General features: G+C 37.9%; 1 protein-coding gene across 8 annotated transcripts in view; it reads right to left on the reverse strand.

Annotated features, from left to right (window-relative positions):
• Positions 1-20,386, reverse strand: part of PHF8 (PHD finger protein 8) — an 82,812-nt gene that overhangs the window by 20,042 nt on the left and 42,384 nt on the right. For 5 of the 8 annotated variants that reach the window (XM_081277253.1, XM_081277251.1, XM_081277250.1 and 2 more), the window contains 7 exons: positions 19,128-19,217; positions 17,003-17,305; positions 16,137-16,240; positions 10,255-10,433; positions 9,714-9,799; positions 8,885-9,018; positions 7,992-8,305 (listed from right to left, as the gene is read on the reverse strand). In XM_081277253.1, coding sequence (XP_081133379.1) covers positions 7,992-8,305; positions 8,885-9,018; positions 9,714-9,799; positions 10,255-10,433; positions 16,137-16,240; positions 17,003-17,305; positions 19,128-19,217 — 1,210 coding nt within the window. The remainder of the gene's footprint in view (positions 1-7,991; positions 8,306-8,884; positions 9,019-9,713; positions 9,800-10,254; positions 10,434-16,136; positions 16,241-17,002; positions 17,306-19,127; positions 19,218-20,386) is intronic. The other 3 variants (XM_081277256.1, XM_081277255.1, XM_081277254.1) reach the window with 2 other exon arrangements.

Genomic DNA, 20,386 nt, shown 5'->3' on the forward strand with positions numbered 1-20,386 from the left:
TCTCTAAAACAACAGCAACAACAAAAACAAAAAAAATAGTAAAATAGCAAAAATTCTTCCTTATTGGTAATCACTTTAAATGCAAACAAATTAAAGTCATCAATCCAAAGGGAGAGATTGGGAGAATGCAGTGAAAATATGATCCAATAGTATATCATCTGCAAGATCTGAAACAAACAACTAAGATGAAAGCAAAATGCTGTAAAAACACACTCCACGCAAATAGCAACCAAAAAGAAAGCTGTGGTGACTATGCTAACACCAGGCAAATTACACTGCAAATTGAAAACTGTTACAGGATGCAAAGAAGAGAATTACATAATCTGGCCAATCCAAGAACATGTAACAATCAAACGCACACAGGAGTGCGCACACACAAACACACCCCTAATGAGTGAATCTCAAAATATATGAAACACTGACACAATTGAAGGAAAACAGCAATTCTACAAGAATAACTGGAGATTTAAATGTTCCATTTTTGATTCTATATAAAACACGCAGAGAGAAGATAAATAAGGGAATAAAAGACTTGAAAACACTCTAAACCAATTAGACCTCATGGACAAGTATAGAACACTCTACACAAAAAGAATAGGAAACACATTTTTCTCAAGTGTACAGGAAACATTCTCCAGAACATACTACATATTAGGTCACAAAATTAGTCTTATTGTGTTTTAAGAAACCAAAATCAGGACTGGAGTTGCGTCGCTCAGTGGTGGAGCACTTGCCTTGCACGTGGGAGGCAATGGGTTTGATCCCCAGAACCACATAAAAATAAATAAAAGAAAGGTATAAGATATTACATCCATCTACAACTAAAAATATTTTTAACAAACAAAGAGAAGCTAAAATTATACAAAATATTTTTTCAAACTGCAATGGAATGAAACTAAAAATCAATTACAGAAGGATAAATGGAAATTTTTTTTAAAAAAAACAGGTAGAAATTAAATAACACTCTCTAAAATAGCCAAAGAAGAAATCAAAAGTGTGAGTATGACAAATTATAAGATGGATAAAAAAACACAACATACCAAAACCTATGGGATACACCAAAACCTACGGGATACAGCAAAAGTTTATAGCTGAAAATACCTTCATGTAAAAACATGAAAGATCTTAAATCAATAGCCTAACTTCCATAATATTCCTTCAAAAAGCTAAGAAAAAGAAGACCAAACTAAACCCAAAGCTAGAGAGAAATAATAAAGATGAGAAATAAATGAAAGAGACTAGAAAAGCAATAGAATCAATAAAACCAAGTTAACTCAATAAAACTGGCAAGTACTTATAGCTAAACTAATCAATAAAAAAGGAGAGAAGACACAAAGACTCAAGCCATTAATGAATCTTAAAGGCATTATGCTGAGTAAAAATGCCAGTCTCAAAATATCATACAGCACAATTCCATTTATAAGACTTTCTGGCAAAGGCAAAGCTACAATGATAAAGAGCAGATCAGGGACTGCCAGAGGTTTGGAGTAGAGGGAGGATATGACTTCAAAGTAGAAGTAACATAAGAGAGTATAGGGGGTGATCAAAGGGTTCTACATCCTCACTGTGGTAGTTACAAGTATCTAAACACTGTGGTAGTTACAAGTATCTATACCAAAAAAGTCAATTTTACTTCATTTTAATTAAAAACATAAAATTTTAAAACCCTTCATCAAAAGGCAGACTGAAAATAAATGACCCGTGCTTTTAACTCAAGATGTTAAAAAAGAACACTGATAAAAGGAACAAAAAATCAGACATAAAGAAAATAGTAAACAACATCAACCATTAGAAAGGATCAATAAAACAAAAAACTAGTCTTTAAGAAGAACATTAGGGCTGGGGTTGTGGCTCAGTGGTGGAGTGCTCACCTAGCACGAATGAGGCACTGGGTTCGATCCTTAGCACCACATTAAAAAAAATAAAAAATAAAGACCTTGTGTTGACCTAAAACTAAAAAATAAATATTAAAAAAAAGAACATTAATTGGGCTAGGGTTGTAGCTCAGTGGTAGAGCGCTTGCCTCACATATGTGAGGCACTGGGTTCAATCCTCAGCATCACATAAAAATAAAGATATTGTTGGGCTGGGGATGTGGCTCAAGTGGTAGCGTGCTCGCCTGGCATGCATGCAACCCGGGTTCGATCCTCAGCACCACATACAAAGATGTTGTGTTCGCCGAAAAAACTAAAAAATAAATATTAAAATTCTCTCTCTCTTTAACAAAAAATAAAATAAAGATATTGTGTCCAGAGTGTAATGCATTCCACTATTGTCATGTATATAAAAAATTTAAAAAAAATTGTGTCCAACTACAGCTAAAAAAAATTTTAAAAAGAACATTAATCAAGTAAACTAGACAAACTATAATTAAAAACCATGACCAAGCATAACAAATCTCAAGAAGAAAATGTAGATTCAAAATTAGTATTCACCATATTAATAAACAAAAAAATGTCTTTTTATCAAAACATGCCAAAAAACTGTTTGGTGAAACCTAATACTACCTAATCTTAAACAAAATTGCTCAAATAAGAGAGATTTCCCTAAACTTTATGAGTATAGTCTGAGAAACATTGGCAGTATCCCCTTTAAATTCAGAAATACCACAAGGATGCCCACTATTATCATGATGACTCAACATTATAATAAAACTAAGGACTGAACTGTGTCCCCTCCGAAGTTCATATGTTGAAGCCATAACCCCCAGAACCTCAGAATGTGAATGTATTTGGAGATACCTTTAAAGAGGTATAAAAGTTAAAATAAGGTTGTTAGTATACCCTCTAATCCCATCTGACTGTTATCTTACAAGAAGACAGTAGGCTACACAGATATCAGGGGCCTGTGTACACAGAGGGAAAACCTCATGACAAGGCAAAAAGAAGGGGGCCATCTGTAAGCCTAGGAGAAACACCTCTGGACAAACCAACCGTGCTGGCACTTGATCTTGAACTTTCAGCATCTAGAACTATGAGGAAAAAAATGTTGTTTAAGCCACACAGTTTGTGGTTTTTCTTTTTTGGGGCACATCTACCAAACTAATACAGGATGCATAGGCCACCTACCTCAAAAGAAGTCAAATCAATTAACTGAAAAATTAGAACAACTAATGAGTATAGTAAGGGAGTAGAATACAGGATCAATATGGAAAAATCACCTCTTTTCCTCCATATTAGCAAATAGCCAATTAGAAAGAAAAAAAAAACACATGAAAAGATGTCATTTTTAGTAGGAACCAAAATAAAATACTTAGGAATAAACTGAAGAAATAAACCAAAAAAGATATATACAAGAACACTTAAATAAATGGAGAGACAGACCACACTTAATGACAGGAAGAGAAGAGGGCCTATTAATAGTTCATTGTTCATACCCAAAAGGTATGAGGAATGATGTCAATGCTGTTGAGAAGTTGCACTGGTTCAAAAGCAATTTTCCCTGGCATATTGTTTTTAGTCAGTTAGTGGTATTTTTTCCCCTTACAACTACAGAGAAATCCTTAGCAATATATGAAGACATACAAACAAAAGCTAAAAATCCCCACCAGAGCAAGACCAAGTGGTAACTCTGTTTTAAACGGAATTAGGTTCTGGTGGGACAAGAAGCTTGCTGACAGAGCATACAAAGTTGCAAAAATATCATCCCCCTGTGTTTAAAAAGGAGAGAGACAGAGAGAGAGAGAGAGAGAGAGAGAGAGGGAGGGAGGGAGAGAAGGACTAGGAATATAGGTCAGTGGTAGAGATTGCCTAGCATGCACAAGGCCCTGGGGTTTAATTCCCAGCACAAAAAAGAAAGAAAAAGACTGATAAAGACAAGGCCCTGGATCCAATTTTAATTTGATGAAGTTGACACCTACTTTAATCAAATGTTTTCAGGAATTCACATCTGGGCCAGCTACCTGGGAAGCTGAGGCAGGAGGATTGCAAGTTTGAGACCAGCACTAAGACGCTATCTCAAAATTTAAAAAAAAAAAAAAAATGGAGGAAGGTGGCTGGGAATGCAACACAGTGGTAAAATGCCCCTAGGTTCAATTCCAAGAACCTTAAAAAAATCCACATCTGGAAGTAAAAAACTAGAGTCCATGCTTTAAGGCTATAGATGATCTGCTGACTGTGATGCTGGGTGTAAATGCCAATGGACTCTAATTGGGCAAGGATTATTATTAGGAATGCCGTTATCTGGGCCAGTGTTTTGGCTTTAAATTCATATAATATTTTGAGGGATTTACCTTAACTTATTTTCCCCTTTTTTTGTAGGGGGCGGGGGGGGGACTGGGGGATTGAACCCAGGAGTGCTTTACCACTGAGCTACATCCCCAGCCCTTTTTATTTTTTTATTTTGACACAGGGCCTCTCTAAGTTGCTTAGGGTCTTGCTAAATTGCTGAGGCTAGCCTTGAACATCCAATCCTTCTGTCAGCCTCCTGTGTTGCTAGAATTACAAGCATATGCCACCACACCTTGCCCCTAACTTCTTTTTCTTATAATCCCTGTGTTTTTTAAGTACTTTTTAGTTGTAGATGGACAAAATACCTTTATTCATTTACCTTTATGTGGTGCTGAGGATTGAACCCAGTGCCTCACCCATGCTACACAAATGCTCTACCACTGAGCCACAACCCCAGCCCCAATCCCTACATTTTTGTTCATAAATATTCAGGACATGAGATTTTTCAGGAATGTATACATCCCATTAGAGCAGAAAGGACTCTGGTGAAAGATGTCTGTCTTCATAAATTCATTTACACATTCCATGCAAACCTAATTTAAAGATCCTAAAAGGATTGTTCATGGAATTTGATGATGAGCTGATTTCTAAAAATTCATCTATAATAGAACAAAGCTCATTAACAGTCAAAAATTCTGGAAATATTAAAAAAAAACCCTAAGGAGATCGCTCTTTAACTGCTTTTGCCATGTAGCTGGACAAAGTAGGGAAAAAGAGAAACAGAAGCTGAGTGAACTGTTTGTTCTTCTGAGGACTGGTTAAACCAGGTCCAGATGTCTTAGTTGTACTTTGATGCAACTAGCTGTTGAAGGTAGGGTGGGCCAGGGGAACTTAGCACGTCTCTAAGACCAATTATACTTTAGCCTATAGTAATGGGCTTGCTGAGCATCTGTACTCTCAGGTCCCAAGCAAGTTCTGCAGAGCAGGTTTGCTTCACCAGAAACAAAGACCTACAGTAACTAAACTATATCGTATTGCCACTGGACTAGATAAATTTTATGGAACAGAATAATAATAATAATATCTAACATACTGTGCTTATGATGTGTTGGGCAATGTTATATATATATATATATTTTCATTCCTCACAACAACCTACAAAGTAGGTACTATTAAAGTACTATTACCACAAAAGGCTAAGAAGTTAGCTTACTTTCCTAAACTCACATAGCTATCAAGGCACAGAACTGGAATTAGAATAGAAAATTAAATACACACATATATGAGAAATCAGTTTATGACAAAGGTGGACTTTAAATCATGGGGCTAATGATGAGCTAGTTAACGATGCAGTGGGGGGAGATAAATAAATATTCACGTGAAACAAAATTAAGCTAAAGTCTTACCTTCCACAATGCACAAAGCTTAACTTTAGATAAAGAAATAAAAGCTTTAACTCCTACACAAGTTTTAGGTAAAAATATAAAAAGGGCTTCTTAATGAAAACACAAATATAAAAACTATAAAAATAGCACAGTGTGTTAGAATCTTCTACATGCTAAAAATATTATACATAAAATTAAAATATAGTAGACTGAAATATTTTTCTGTAATTTAAAGAGCTGAGAAAGAGCATTCTGGGGGAAGAACCAGCCTGTACAATGGTTCTGACACAGTGGTTGGTTGACAGTTTAATAAATGACAGGAAGTATAATGTAGATGGAGAGGAGCAGGAAATGGAGAGAGATGGAGGGAGGGGAAGGTAGCAGCAGATCATGCAGAACTTTGAAGGCAATAGTTAGAAGTTAGGTTTCCATTATAAAGTGATATGGGAAACCACAAGAGGTTTTAAGAAGAGTGACAGTTTAGCCCTCATGCTTTAAGGAGGTCACTTGACTATGGTATAGAGATCAGATCAGAAGTGAGGCAATGAAATAGGAGTCTGGAACTGTTTCAGTAGTTCAGAATACTGACGGCCCCAGAACCAGATTCACCCTGCTCCTTACTTCTACCCTTCCTTCTTCTCCCTACTGAAGCTTAATTATATGGAAGTCTGTGTAGACATGAGAAAAAATACATGATGCTCCTCTCTAACAAAAAAAATCAACATATCCATAACATATGTTGGAGCAAAAAATATTCCAACAAATCTAGAACACGTACAGAACTCTTACAAATCAATAAGAAAAAAATTCCAGTAGGAAAAATAGGTGAAAGATTGAATAGATAATTCACAGAAAAGGAATAAAGAAACAACAAACATGTAAAACAAACTAAAACACCATCTTTTCCCATGGGATTCAAAAAAGCTGATAATATCTCCACTGCTAGGGAAGGCTGTGGAGAAACAGGTTATTTCTCATACACTGCTCAATATGCTGGCCCCAGTGAAGGACAACTTTGCACTATCTATTAATATTTATCTTGTATATAACCTTTAACCCAGCAGGTCTGTCTACCCTGGACAAATATTAACTGGCACATGGGTGCAAAGAAATATTATCAAATATTTTCATTGCACCATTTGTTAATAACAAAAATACACTTAAAAACAAACCTAAATGTCAACTTCAAATGAATAAATATATGATGTACATCTGTGTTATAAAATACTATACAGCAAGGAGATATATACATATCAATGAAGTAGATCTCTATGCACTAATGGGGGGAAATATCCAAGCAAATTGCAGAAACACACAGAGTAAATAAGTACACCTCTATATTATGTCTATATAGAGTGTGAACATGATGAGAGGAAGGGTATACATCAAACTGGGCTTAGAGAGGAAGAATGTTAGTTATAAGGAAGTTTTGATTTCTCTGCTTTGTTTTAATCTTGGTCAATGAACACTAACCATATTTTATAGTTTTTTAAAAATAATATTAAAACAAAACCCACACAATGTTATCTGCATTATACAAACAAGTACATTGTAGTCCTCAAAAAAGCTTAGCTTCAAAATATGCATTTGTAAATGTAAAAAGTCCACTGAAAAGTCCTAGTTATCCCTCCGTAGCCACATGGAACCGGTCTCAAGAACCACCCCTCAACCAAAATCCCAGGATGCTCAGTCCCTAATATAAAATAGCACAGCATTTGTAATATCTATGTACATTCTCCTGTATATTTTAAATCATATCTAGATTACCTGTAATATTTAATACAATGTAAATGCTAAATAAAATAGTTGTTATACTATCTGTATATATATTCAGTAGAGATGTAATTTCTTTTTCCAAAGATTTTTTTGGGGGTGCTGGAGATTAAAATCAAGGGTACTCAGCCACTGAGCCACATCCCCTTCCCTGTTTTGTATTTTATTTAGAGACAGGGTGTCACTGAGTTGCTTAGAGCCTCGCCATTGCAGATTTTTGAAGATTTTTAATACACTGTTAGTTGAATCTGCAGTTGTGGAACCCACAGATATGAAGGACTGATTGTATATACCTATGCAAGTGATGAACTGGCCAACACAAAACATAAATACAGGTAGTAGAAGAAAAATAAGAGGGAAACAAAATTACCAGAATGAAAATTGGACAGTACTAAAAATAGACAATAGCTAATTATAAGAGCAACCAGTTTTTGAGAACTTTTCACGAGCGAGACACTGGTGATTCAGGTACTCTGTGCAAGCATAATCTCTAATTCTTACATCAACCTTTGAGATATCCTCCCATTTTACAGAATAAGAAAACATGACTCAGAGAAACTAAGTATCAGGCTTAATGTCACATCTTTGCTCAACAGGCTATTCTCTCTTGGGACTGGATATGAGACTGATGCTGGCTTGGACCCATGTGCTTAGCTGCCCTTACTATACTCTGCATCCTTGAAGCATGCTCCCAAACTGTCCTGTTCATCCAGACTGGCATTCTCCTCCTCTTCCTCGCTCTCGGTTCTCCAATATGCAGGACGCTTGATGGGCCGCTTCCCTGGGGTGCGCTGAGAAGCAGGACTGCTAGACACTGTGCCCAGACCACTGCTGGAACTCCCACTGCTTCTGTCCTGCCCTCCTGTCCACCAGGCCTGCAGGCTAGAGGTAGCCGGTGAAGAAGATGAGGACTGCAGGTTGGCCATGCACAGCATGCCCTGGATGGCCTCCTGAGTGCTGGGGGAGGCTGGAGCCTCGCTGCAAGGGAAAGAGGAGAAATGCTAAGGAAGTTTCTCTAGCTATCAGAAGAAACCAGTTATCAGAACAGTTAGGGAAGAGGGACATCAGCTGTGGGGATCAAGGTGGGATGAAGGAGAGAACCATCCAAGATGAAAAACTAGGAATCAAGGTAATGGATCAAGACAGAAACAAAGACTGTTTTCCTGAAAAGCCAGTCCTTCTAGCCTCAAATCTCTCTCCACAGACAGCAAGCAAGATGGCAAAAAGGGGGCACTCCACCTTCCCTGTTCAACAATGCTGCATTTTTTCCTTTTTTATAAGTTATCCTTCTCTGACTCTTTTGGCCTCTCTTCCAACTTCCAAAGAGCACAGAACTGATGCCCCTTTGAAGTCTATCCACCCTATCACTGTCAGATCTGAAGTTCCTTGGGACAGGTTTCATGTCTACTTTATTCTTTCAGCCTAAATGCTCTGGATAATTCTTTGTCCATTTAAATGGATCAATAAATATATGATGATTAGCTGCCTAGCTCCTTGGATGGGAGAGGGTGATGCTGTCTCATTTCCTGGAAATGGGAGATCAAAGACAGTACTCACGTGAGGGCAGCATAGTCAGGTCCCCCCACCTGCCTGCTGGCCTTAAGTAGATCAAGAATTCCACCAGCTCCACTCCCATTCCCAAGCTTGCCTTCAACCCCTTCCACCATGTCCTCATCTGTTGTATAGTCCTCCTGTTGGGGGGAGAGAGCACATCAACTCAGCTGCCCAGGGTTGGTCTGCTGAGGCCCCAATACAAGATGGACAGTTTGACTCCTAATATCTTCTGAGCACCAAGTGTAGACAGAGTACTAAGTATTTATTCTTTCATCCTAATCTCTAAAACATCTTTGTGAAGCAGTATACCTTCTATTTTACAAACAGGGAAAACAGTCTAGTGAAGTAAAATGATTTGTGCAAATTGTATCAGATAACTTTTTGCTATATCACGTTGTATTTTATTCTCTTTTGTATTACAGGGTTTTTAAATTTTTCAACTAAACTGTAATATTCCTTTACATGCTGCACAGTATACAATCTTTTACTTAATAAATATTTCAAGAATTGTAGCTGGAACAGTGGTGCATGCCTGTAATCCCAGCAGCCTGGGAGACTGAGGAAGGAGGATTGAGAGTTCAAAGCCAGCCTCAGCAAAAAGTGAGATGTTAAGCACCTCAGTGAGACACTGTCTCTGAGTAAAATACAAAATAAGGCTGGAGATGTGGCTCAGTGGTTGGGTGCCCCTGAGTTTAATCCCCAGCACCCTATCCCCCCAAAAAATAATTGAATGCATAGGATATCTTTGCCCCCTTTTCAACTAAAATGATAATCTGTCTTCTGTCTCTGTGACCAGAATGAACACAAGACCAGACACAGAGCAGGCACCTACCTCAATGTCAAACTCAACTTCTCCTGGTTCACGAACTCGGTTGGGGTCAGAGCATGGCTTAGCACGGGGCAACTTCCGGGGAAATTCTAAAAAGCAATGGAATATACTTATCATAAAACTAAGATTAGCATCTAAGATAAAAAATCAGAGGAAAGAAAATAAGACTAAATTTCTTGGAGGCTAAGGCAGGAGGATCGCAAGTTCAAAGCCAGCCTCAGAAACAGTGAGCACTAAGTGACTCAGTGAGACCCTGTCTCTAAATAAAATATAAAACAGGGCTGGGGATGTGGCTCAGTGGCCGAGTGCCCCTGAGTTCAATCCCTGGTTACCACCCCCCCACACACACACAAAAAGAAAGAAACGTGAAAATTAAACCTCTAAAGGAAAATTAAACCTCTAAAGGAAAGAAAATGATGGAGAACTACACAGCCTGGTAAATTAGAATGCCAACAAGCTCATGCCTAAGGTTTTGAGTTTATCAAGGGAGCCAAAAACAAATGTAAAATGGGTAGGACAAGAAAGAGAAAAAACAGATACACACTTGATCTTATTATCAGGGTAGCCTTCTCTTTTCCCAATCTCTCATCAATCTGCAATTCATCATCTGAATCCAAGTCAAATTCATCCTCCATCACCTGTTCAGCTACCAGTCTTGCCTTGTCCGCCTTCTTGGCAATTTTGGCTCTCCGAGATTTGGATAAACTCTTCACCCTCTTAGTACTAGAGAGAAAGGGAAAGAGAACATAAAAAGAGTCATGTAACGGGACAGGGCTGGGGGTGTGGCTCAATGGTAGAATGTATGCTTGGTGTGTGCAATCCTCAGCACCAAAAAAAAAAAAAAAAAAAAAATTAAGGTAGTAATTCTCCCCAAATTCATCTTTAAATTCAATGCAGTCCCTAACAAAATTCAACCAGCTGTTCTGTAAATGACAAAATAATAGTACATAGACATGCAAAGGATTTAAAGTAGCCAACACTATTTTGAAAAGAATAAAGATCAGAGAACTGACTCTACCCAATTTCAAAATTATAACCTAAAAAGTTATAGCAATCAAGGGAGTGTAAAACTGGAACAAGAACAGACTATTAAATAGTTTAGTGGAAAAAAATAGAAAGTCCAGAAAAAAACTCTTAAATTTACGGTCAACTGATTTTGACAATGGTATTAAGGCAATTCAGTGTGGGATGATTCTTGCAACAAAGAGTGCTATGACAACTGGATATTTAGATGCAAAGAAATTAATGAGCACCCTTACCTCACATGATACAGAAAGGTTAACTCAAAATGCATTACAGATCTAAATATAAAAGCTAAAACTATAAAACTCATAGAAGGAAACAGAGGAAAATGTTTCTGTGACCTGGAATTAGGTAAAAATAATTTTTTTGTGCTTCAAACAAAACCATTAAGAAAATAAAAAGTAAGGCTGGGCATGGTGGCATATGCCTGAAGCCTAATTCTTTGGGAGGCTGAAGGCAGGAAGATCTTTTGAGGCCAGGAATTTAGGACAAGACTGGGCAACATACCGAGATCCTGTCTCAAAACAAAACAAGAACAAAAGAAAACAAAAAGTCAAGCCACAGATTGGAAAGAATTTAAAGATTATTTATCAGGTAAAGGAACTGTACACAGAATATTTAAAGAACTCTTAGAATTCAGTAGTAAGACAAGTCAAGGCAAACAAAAGCCAGGCAAGACAGTGTACGCCTGCAATCCTAGTAGCTCAGGAGACTAAGGCAGGAGGATCACAAGTTCAAAGCCAGCTTCAGCAACTTAGTAAAACCTTGTTTCTAAATAAAATATTTAAAAAGGGCTCAGGATGTGGCTCAGTGGTTAAGTGCCCCTGGGTTCAACCCTCAGTACAAAAAAAAAAAAAAAAAAAGGCAAGCAAAAAATCTAAATAGACATTTCTCCAAAGGTAATATGTACAAATGGCCATAATCATACAAGATACTTGACATCAGTAGTCATTAGGAAAATGCAAATCAAAACCATCCTGACACTGGTGACAACATGGATAAACCTAGAAAACATTCTCCTAAGTGAAGCAAACCAAACATGGAATGAAAAATACTGCATGATCTCACTTAAAAGTGAAATCTAAAAAAGTCAAATTCATAGAAGCAAAGAGTAAAATAGTTAGTATTAGGGGTAAGATAAGGTAGGAGAGACATTGGTCAAAATTTCACTTATGTAGGATGAATAAGTTCTAGAGATTTAATATACAGCAAAGTGACTCTAATCAATTCTACTATACTAGGTACTTAAAATTTCCTAAAATATTTGTATTCTTAATACAAACACACATATATACACAGAGATGGAAAGTATGTGAGGTGATGGAAGTAATAATTAGTTTGATATTTCAGAATGTAGATGTATATCAAAAACATCATACTGTAAATCTTAAGTATATATAATTTTGAAGGATGTGTATATAGCTCAGTGGTAGAGCACTTACCTAGCTAGCATGTGCCAGGTCCTAGGTTTGATCCCCAAGACCACAGGGGGAAAATATATATATATATATATATATATATATATATATATATATATATATATATACACATACATACATACATATATATATATATACACACACACAAACACACACACAATTTACATATTTTTTAAAAAACACAATGAGGTACCCCCTTTATACCCACCAGAATAGCTATAATCAAAAAGGCAAGCAATAACAAGTGGTGGCCAGTATGTTCAGAAACTCATGATTGCTAGTGGAAATTAAAATGGTACAGACACTTTAGAATAATGTTGGATAGTTTTTTAAAAAGCTAAACATGGAGTTATCATATGATCTAACAATTTTACTTCTAAGTAAGAAGCAAAAGTATATGTCCACACAAAAACTTGAACATGAATGCTTAGAACATCATTCATTATTCAGAATAGCTCCAAAGTTGAAGCAATCCAAAAGACTATTAATTTGTGAATGGATAAATGAAAGTGGTATATCTATACAACACAATACTATTCAACAATAAAAAGGAACCAACTAATGAAACATGCTAAATCATTGATGAATATGAAAAATATCATGCCCCGAAAGAAGCCATGTTACTTGATTTCATTATGTGAAATATCCACAAAAACAAATTTACAGACAGAAAGAAAATCAGCAGTTGCTAGAGACTGTATGAGAATGAGTGCCTATGGTCATACGGAATCTTTTGAGCATGAAAGAGATGTTCTAAAATTGGATTCTGGGGTTTAAGATTTAGTTGAGTGGTACAGTGCATGCCTAGCATGTGTGAATGCTAGGTGCAATCTCCATCACCAAACAAACAAAATCTGGATTGTGGTGATGGATGCATGATTCTATAAATTTACTAAAATTCATTTAATTGTATACTTGGAACAGGTTATGTTTTTTTTAGATGGACACAATACCTTTATTTCATTTGTTTTTAGTTTTATATGGTGCCAGGAATCAAACCCCGTGCCTTGTGCATGTTAGGCAAGCACTTTACCACTGAGCCACAACCCCAGCCCCTGAAAGTTAGTTTTATGGTATATAAATTATACCTCAAAAGATCCCACTCATAAGAAGAACCTAAAAAGTTTATTTCATAAAAGTTGATAATGGAGTAATGGTTGGTTACCAGAGACCAGGGAGAAAATGAGAAAGGGGAAAATAAAGAAGTCAATTGATGGGTACATAATTATTGGTTGAGAAGATGAATAAGTTCAGACATTCTACAGCATGGCAGGGTGACTATACCTAACAGAAACACATTATAATCTCAAAATAGTTAAAAAGAGGAACTTGTATGCATCATAATGAACTTGTATGCATCAGACTGGGGATATAGCTCAGTGGAAACCTCCCCTATCCCACATTTAAGCCCTTGTACAAAAAAAAAAAATTAAAAAGTAAATAATTGGGCTGGGTCTGTACCTCAGTGGCAGAGCATTTGCCTAGTATGTGTGAGGCACTAGGTGTTAATCCTTAGTACTGCATAAAGAACTAAACAAATAAAGGCATGCTGTCCACCTACAACTAAAAAAAAAGTAAATAATTATTCTGGATTGATAACTACCTAGTGTATTATGAATCAAAGCATCACAGCGTACCTCATAAATATGTTACAAAAAGTATGTCTATCAAAAATACATATCTATGAAGGAAATGGAAAAAATGCAAAAATGGCTTCAGCAATCCTGTTACATATGGTAAACAATATTAAACAGTTTTTTTAAAAGAAAACAAGTTTCTGATAAATCAGTGTATTCACACATTCATCTAATACTCATTTTTGTTGAAGTATCTTTCAGAGAACTGACTAATATTAAATTGACCTATTTTCTATCTCATACACTTGTTGGAAGATAAAATGAGTTAATGCATGACAAGTGCCCAATGGTGGCTACTAGTACAATTAAACTGTTTGGGCCTCAGTTATCACTTAAGTAAAATGGGTATAACAATACCTTGATGGTTGTTTTGAGGACTAAATAAAATGTAAATAGCTAAGATAGAGTTTGATACAACACAGATGCTCAATAAATGTTATTCATACCCTGATCTTTTAACTTCTAATTATGAAAATTTTCAAACATATACAAAAATAAAAATATACAATGAACTCCCATCTAGTACCTAGCTAAATTTCAACAAGTGTGAACATACAGTGAATCTTGTTTCATCTACACCTCACTCCCTGCAAAACACTGAATTTGAAGAAAAGCCCAAACATATTATCATTATGATCTGTAAATATTTCTACACCTTGATACTCTCTATTCACTTAATGATAGCTTCTGACAGCTGCAACAGGTAAGAGAAGCAGCATAAGAGAAAGACTGGTGGGGAAGGGGGAATATCTCCCAGTATTCTCAATGGCCATTATAAACTGAAGTTTTAGGGCTCTCGATTTTTTCGTCTCCAGGAAACCTACCAGGAATTCTGAACGAAGGCAATGCTCAAAATTTTCTGTAATCTTACTCTTCAGTACCTCAGTTTTCAAACCCCAAGAACAGTTGTGCTTTCAGAATCTGCTCTATCCTTACTCCATTTTCTTATTTTTCCAGCCACACAGAACTACTACACACTACACTCTCCCTTGAGAATTAAAGTGAGCCCTTTTCTACAAAAAGGCTATTAAAGTATCATCATTGTGTTTCTACATTATTCATACTCCGTACTTGACTCTTGACTTTGCTGTCTATAGTGTTCTGAGTATCCAGGTGATAGCCCTTACTGCTCTCCCCTGCCTCTGCTTCCCTACATATTTCAGGGTTTACTGATGAACTACTTAGCTTCTGGCCATACCCACATCATCGTCATTACCTTTGATCTCCATTTTATCAGCACTTTGATAAGAACTACCATTTATTAAGCATCTACTATGTGCCAGGCACCATAAGAATTTTACACATATTGTGTTATTTAATCCCCCAATAATCCTAAAGCAAGCTTCATATGTAGAACAGATAAAATGACAACACTAAGATGCAGAAAGATGAACTGAATTACCAAAGTGTCACAGTAAATACGGTGTCAGAGTTGGGATTCAAACAAAGGATTACATATGCATACACATACATGTATGCATACATGACTTTTTAAAAAATAAAATGGAACTATTCTTATACATTATTTTGTAACCTAATTTTTTTCAGTTGAGAATATATCTTGAAGCGGGGCACAACTGGCCAGCAGGCCCCAAGGCTGAACTCTCTGTAGTCCCAACTACTTGGGAGGCTAACGCAGAAGCACCCCTTAAGTACGGGAGTTCAAGAAGAGCCTGGACAACATAGCAAAACCCCATCTCAAAAAATAGATAGATAGATAGATAGATAAATAGATAGATAGATTGATCTATATACTTATAGATATATGGATATATCTTGGTCATCTTTCTGTGTCAATGGATATTAAAAATGTCCCATTCTTTCAAACAACTACATGATATTCCATTCTGTAAGACATATCATAATTTATATATCTAACATTCACTGATGAATATTTGAGCATTTCTAATTATTACTACAAATAGTGATGCAGTTGAGCAGTGAACATTTCTCTTTACATACTTGTGCAAAGATTTCTATAAACAAAATTCCAAAAATCAAATCACAAGTCAAAAGGTATATAAAACACTAATGCTTCTGACCAATAAAATACTTTTTTTTTCAGCCAGTGGTTCCATCCCACTGACTTAATGAAATTCTAGATTTATATAAGCATTTTCTCAGAATTGCCAATTAGATTCCACAACCCTGCTCCTACCCACTATGATGCTCTAATATAAGCAATGATACCTGATAATATCTGGGTACTGCCCTAAGTACAGCCCTCCCCCACCCTTGTCAAACCCCTGGGTCCCAATTCCACTCCCTGTCTTAGTGGCATATTGCCACTGACATCCCAAAAACTGTTTTTCTTTTTTCCACCTCACCTGCCATTAGCCATCAATAGGGCCAGCGGGCTCTCATTCCCATCAAGGTCCATGTCTGGTGAGTCATCATCTGAGTCATTCAAGCAGGTACCAGTGATGTTGAACTGCAGGAGGAGGAGGCTCAGTTGTCTCCAGTCTGAGACTCCGAGGTGAATGAAGATGGCCAGTTCCCTCTGGTTTCACTGGTTGAGTTCACTGTCAAAACCCCCTGAACCTTCTACTATATCTCCCCCCCCCCACCACCCAATAATCACAGGAGTAGGATGTTGAGAATGTATGGCTCAGGGGAAATCTACCAATCTTGTAAAACATGTTCCCTAAAAAAAAAAAAAAAGGAGAGGGGCATCTTCACATGCCCATGGAGGGCACCATAATCTTGATGAAAGGTGGACCCCTGGGGGAGGGCTTTTCTCAAGGACCTGTTCAAGACTCCAATCTGACACACAATGTCCTAAAATCTCATTTCAATCCTGGCATTTCAAGATTCAGCTCAAATGTCATATTTTTTTTAGAAAAGAGCTCCTGATCATCTCTCCTACTAAGACAGACTCAACCCACCTCTGTCTCTCAGGGTCCCACACATACCCTTCATTGTAGCATCCACAACACTTCATTGCATTCATTTGTTTTAATGCCTATCTTTCTCACTAACCTATCAGTCTCTTGAGAGTTACATCCACAGCACCTATCACAGTGCCCAGCATAGAAAAGGTCTCAATAAATGCTTGTTAAATAAGTGGGACTGGTAGCCAAACACTAGGGGTCCTAAGGGAAGTGGGAGCAAGACAAGATAGTCTGTCCTTTTGAAACTCTGCTCTTCCAAGGGACCCAAAAGGGTTGGGCTGAACCCATGGGCCAGCACCCACCTTTGCTTTCTGGGAAGAGCCTGTCTTCAGTGTCTGATGATTGTATGGGTCCATGAGATTATAGCTCAACTGGCCAGCAGGCCCCAAGGCTGAACTCTCCTTGCCCTTTCGCTCTGCCTTCTTGAAGAGTTCCTTGGGCTTCAGGACTTTCTTCTTTGGAACACTTTTGGAGGGCAGTGACAGCCTGGACATGGACACTGAAGTGGAATGGGCTGGCCTGGTTAAGGGAATGGAGCCAGCTGGGAAGATCCTCTGCAGCCCAAAGATATTGCTCGTCTTCCCAACGTTCTGTTGGAAGATGTCCTACAAGAGTGTTAGTACATGAGGGGGTTAGAGCTTACTCAAGGGTTCTCTATGCTAAGAGCAGAGGTCTGTTCCCGGCACTCGCAGTACTGCCATGGAAGTAGCTTACAAATGCTCCACATATGCACACCCTAGTTTTTACACAAGTCATCAAGAATTTATTGGGTGGCATTTCTTTGCCCAGCCATTGACAAATAAGGAGAAGACGAGCAAAAGAAAGGTCCAGCACTATTGTCAAAATTGGAGAGAAACAACTCCAAGAGTAGCTGACATACAACAGAAAATAATCAACTATTAAACTGTGTGATTCAAATTTTTAGGACTATAGGATTGGAGAGGAGGAGAGAGGTTTCAAACCTAATTTTGCTATTTGCTAGCTATGTGACTCAGGAAAGTTACCTGACTACCCTGAAGTTCTGTTTGCTCAGTTCTAAAATTAAGGGACTAGACTGGACAGGAGGTTTACAAATATTTCTGGGATTCTTTAGAGCTTTTGGGGAGAAGCTCTAGGGACTGAAGGTAGGTGGAAAACAGATGAGAAGAACAAATAGAGCCCTAAGCCTCCCACCTTCATCTTAATCAAAGCAGCTGTGCTTTGACTCATTGTATACATAGGGCTTCCACACAAGATTTCATTTGAAAAGAAGATTCTGTTACTTTAAAACATTTGAAAGCCAATGGACCAGATTGCTCTAAGTTCTCTTTCAATAAGCCCAAAGTATACTGTGTGTCCAATATTGACTTGAGTGGGAAGAGCTGGAGAAAAGGTAGGCCTTAACTAAATCCTGAAGGATTTTAACACTTGGAGTCAAGGAAAATGAGGTAGGAGGTGGACACTGTGGACACACTTGTGCTGGGGACTGAAACACTGCAAGCAGTGAGGCTAGAAGTCCAACTTCTAGTAGCTCACTTGACCACCCTTAAGCATAGATGCATGCCCTGGGTGCTAAAATGGAACTTTACTGCTCCTGAGCTAAAAAGACAGTTTAAATATCCTCAAGTCCAATTCTCCTCTGGTGTGTCTGCTACTTCACCAGCCCACACTGAGTTCTCTCTGCTACGAAGTCTATTAATAACAACAGCTCACATTTATTGAGTACTTACTCTGCCAGGCACTGTGTGAAGGAGCTCTACATATATTAGCTATTAATTGTACCAAAGTTCTGAAAGGTTGGTAAAGTTGGTTCCCACTTTAAAGATGGAGAAACTAGGCTCTGAAAGGCTTTCAAGTGACACAGCAGGAACTAGAAACCCAGGTTTCTCTGAGTCTCTTACCACTATACCTTACTGCCTCGTAGTATATGCCACCTGTTGAAACATGGCTTTGTAATCATCTTCAACCCAAGAGAACTGTCATTTTGTAGAATGCAGAGACTGAGTAAAAATATTAATAATAACAACAACTATATCTACCACTACCACCACCCACCACCAGAATTTGAGCACCTACTATGTGCCAAGCACTATACTAAATGCTCAAACCTTATTTATTCCTACTAACAATACTTGATTGGGTACAATTATCCTCATTTTAAAGATGTTCAGGAAACTGAGGCTTGGAGAGGTTAATTTTGTTCAGGATCTTCTTCTTAACTAGGAGTTCTTTGTTGGACAGGCCCTGCATTATTCATGTATATTAAGAGCCTTGCCCAATGCATTACATACATTTGAAGCACATAATAATTACCTTAATGACTGACTTGACCCCTTGGTGGGGTCTTTCCAACCCTTCCCTTGGGCTTTATGCCAACTACAAAGTCCTGACCTGACACTTGGGTCTCGAGCCCTTCCCAAATGCCTTCCCTCCCCCAATGTTTCTTACTTCAACAAGGCGGATCTCCCTAGCCAGATCTTTAATGAGCTGTACGGTCCGCACCGTATCGGGGATCTCATCTTCATGGTCTGGCAGAGCCTGTCAAACAAGAGGCACGAGAAATAGACCCACACACAAATGGATCATTTGTTGTAAGTTTCAACAAACCAGCCAAGGCAATTCAATTGAGAAAGGGTACTCTTTTTTCCTAAAAACTGGTACTGGACCAATTAGATTTCCACACATTAACAAAAAACTCAGTTCACTTCTTACACTCCCCTTCCATCCCATATGCAATGGATCACAGACCTAAATGTAAAACCTAAAACTATAAACCCTTTAGAATAGAGGAGAATATCTTTGTGGCCTTTGGCTAGGCAAAGATTTCTTAAGACACAACTAACATGAACCAGAAAAGAAAAACATGATCATTTGGATTTATCAAAAATAACCTTGAGGGCCTGAAGTTGTGGATCAGCAATAGAGTGCTCAGGTACTGGGTGCGAGGTACTGGGTTCGATCCTCAGCACCACATTAAAATAAATAAAATAAAGGTATTGTGTCCAACTACAACTAAAAAATAAAAATAAAAAATAACCTTGAGATTGGGCACGGTGGAGCATGACTATAATCCCCAACAGCTCAGGAGGCTGAGGCAGAAGGATCAAGAGTTTAAAGCCAGCCTCAGCAAAAGAGAGGTGCTAAGCAACTCAGTGAGACCCTGTCTCTAAATAAAATTCAAAATAGAGCTGAGGATGTAGCTCAGTGGTTGACTGCCCCTGAGTTCTATCCCTGGTACCCCCCACCTCCAAAAAAAAAAAAAAAACAAAAAACAAAAAACCTTGGGGCTGAGGATGTCATTTAGTGGTTGAGCACTTGTCTAGCTAACACAAGATCCTGGGTTCAATCCCCAGCACACGTGCCCCCCCACCAAAAAGAATTTGTATTTGAAAAACTTCTAGTACTGGGAGACAAGACACAGACTGAAAGAAAATGTTTGTAAAACATATATCTGATAAAGGACAGTATCGAGAAACATGAGGGACTCAGTTGTGGGCTTGGGTCACAGACCTTATAAAGCCAAGGACTTGATCAATGGGAACAAGCAATCCCCTCCACTTGGGAGGACAGAACTCAGTGCTCACTGCACACCTACAGGCCCACGGCAAGTGCAACAGCTACCCAGGTAGATACCTGATAGTTGTTTACTTTAGTACTGGGAATTAAACCCAGGTATGCTGTAACACTGAACTACATCCCCCAGCCCT

This window comes from Spermophilus citellus (assembly GCF_964194105.1).
Source record: "Spermophilus citellus genome assembly, chromosome: X".
NCBI classification, from domain to species: domain Eukaryota; kingdom Metazoa; phylum Chordata; class Mammalia; order Rodentia; family Sciuridae; genus Spermophilus; species Spermophilus citellus.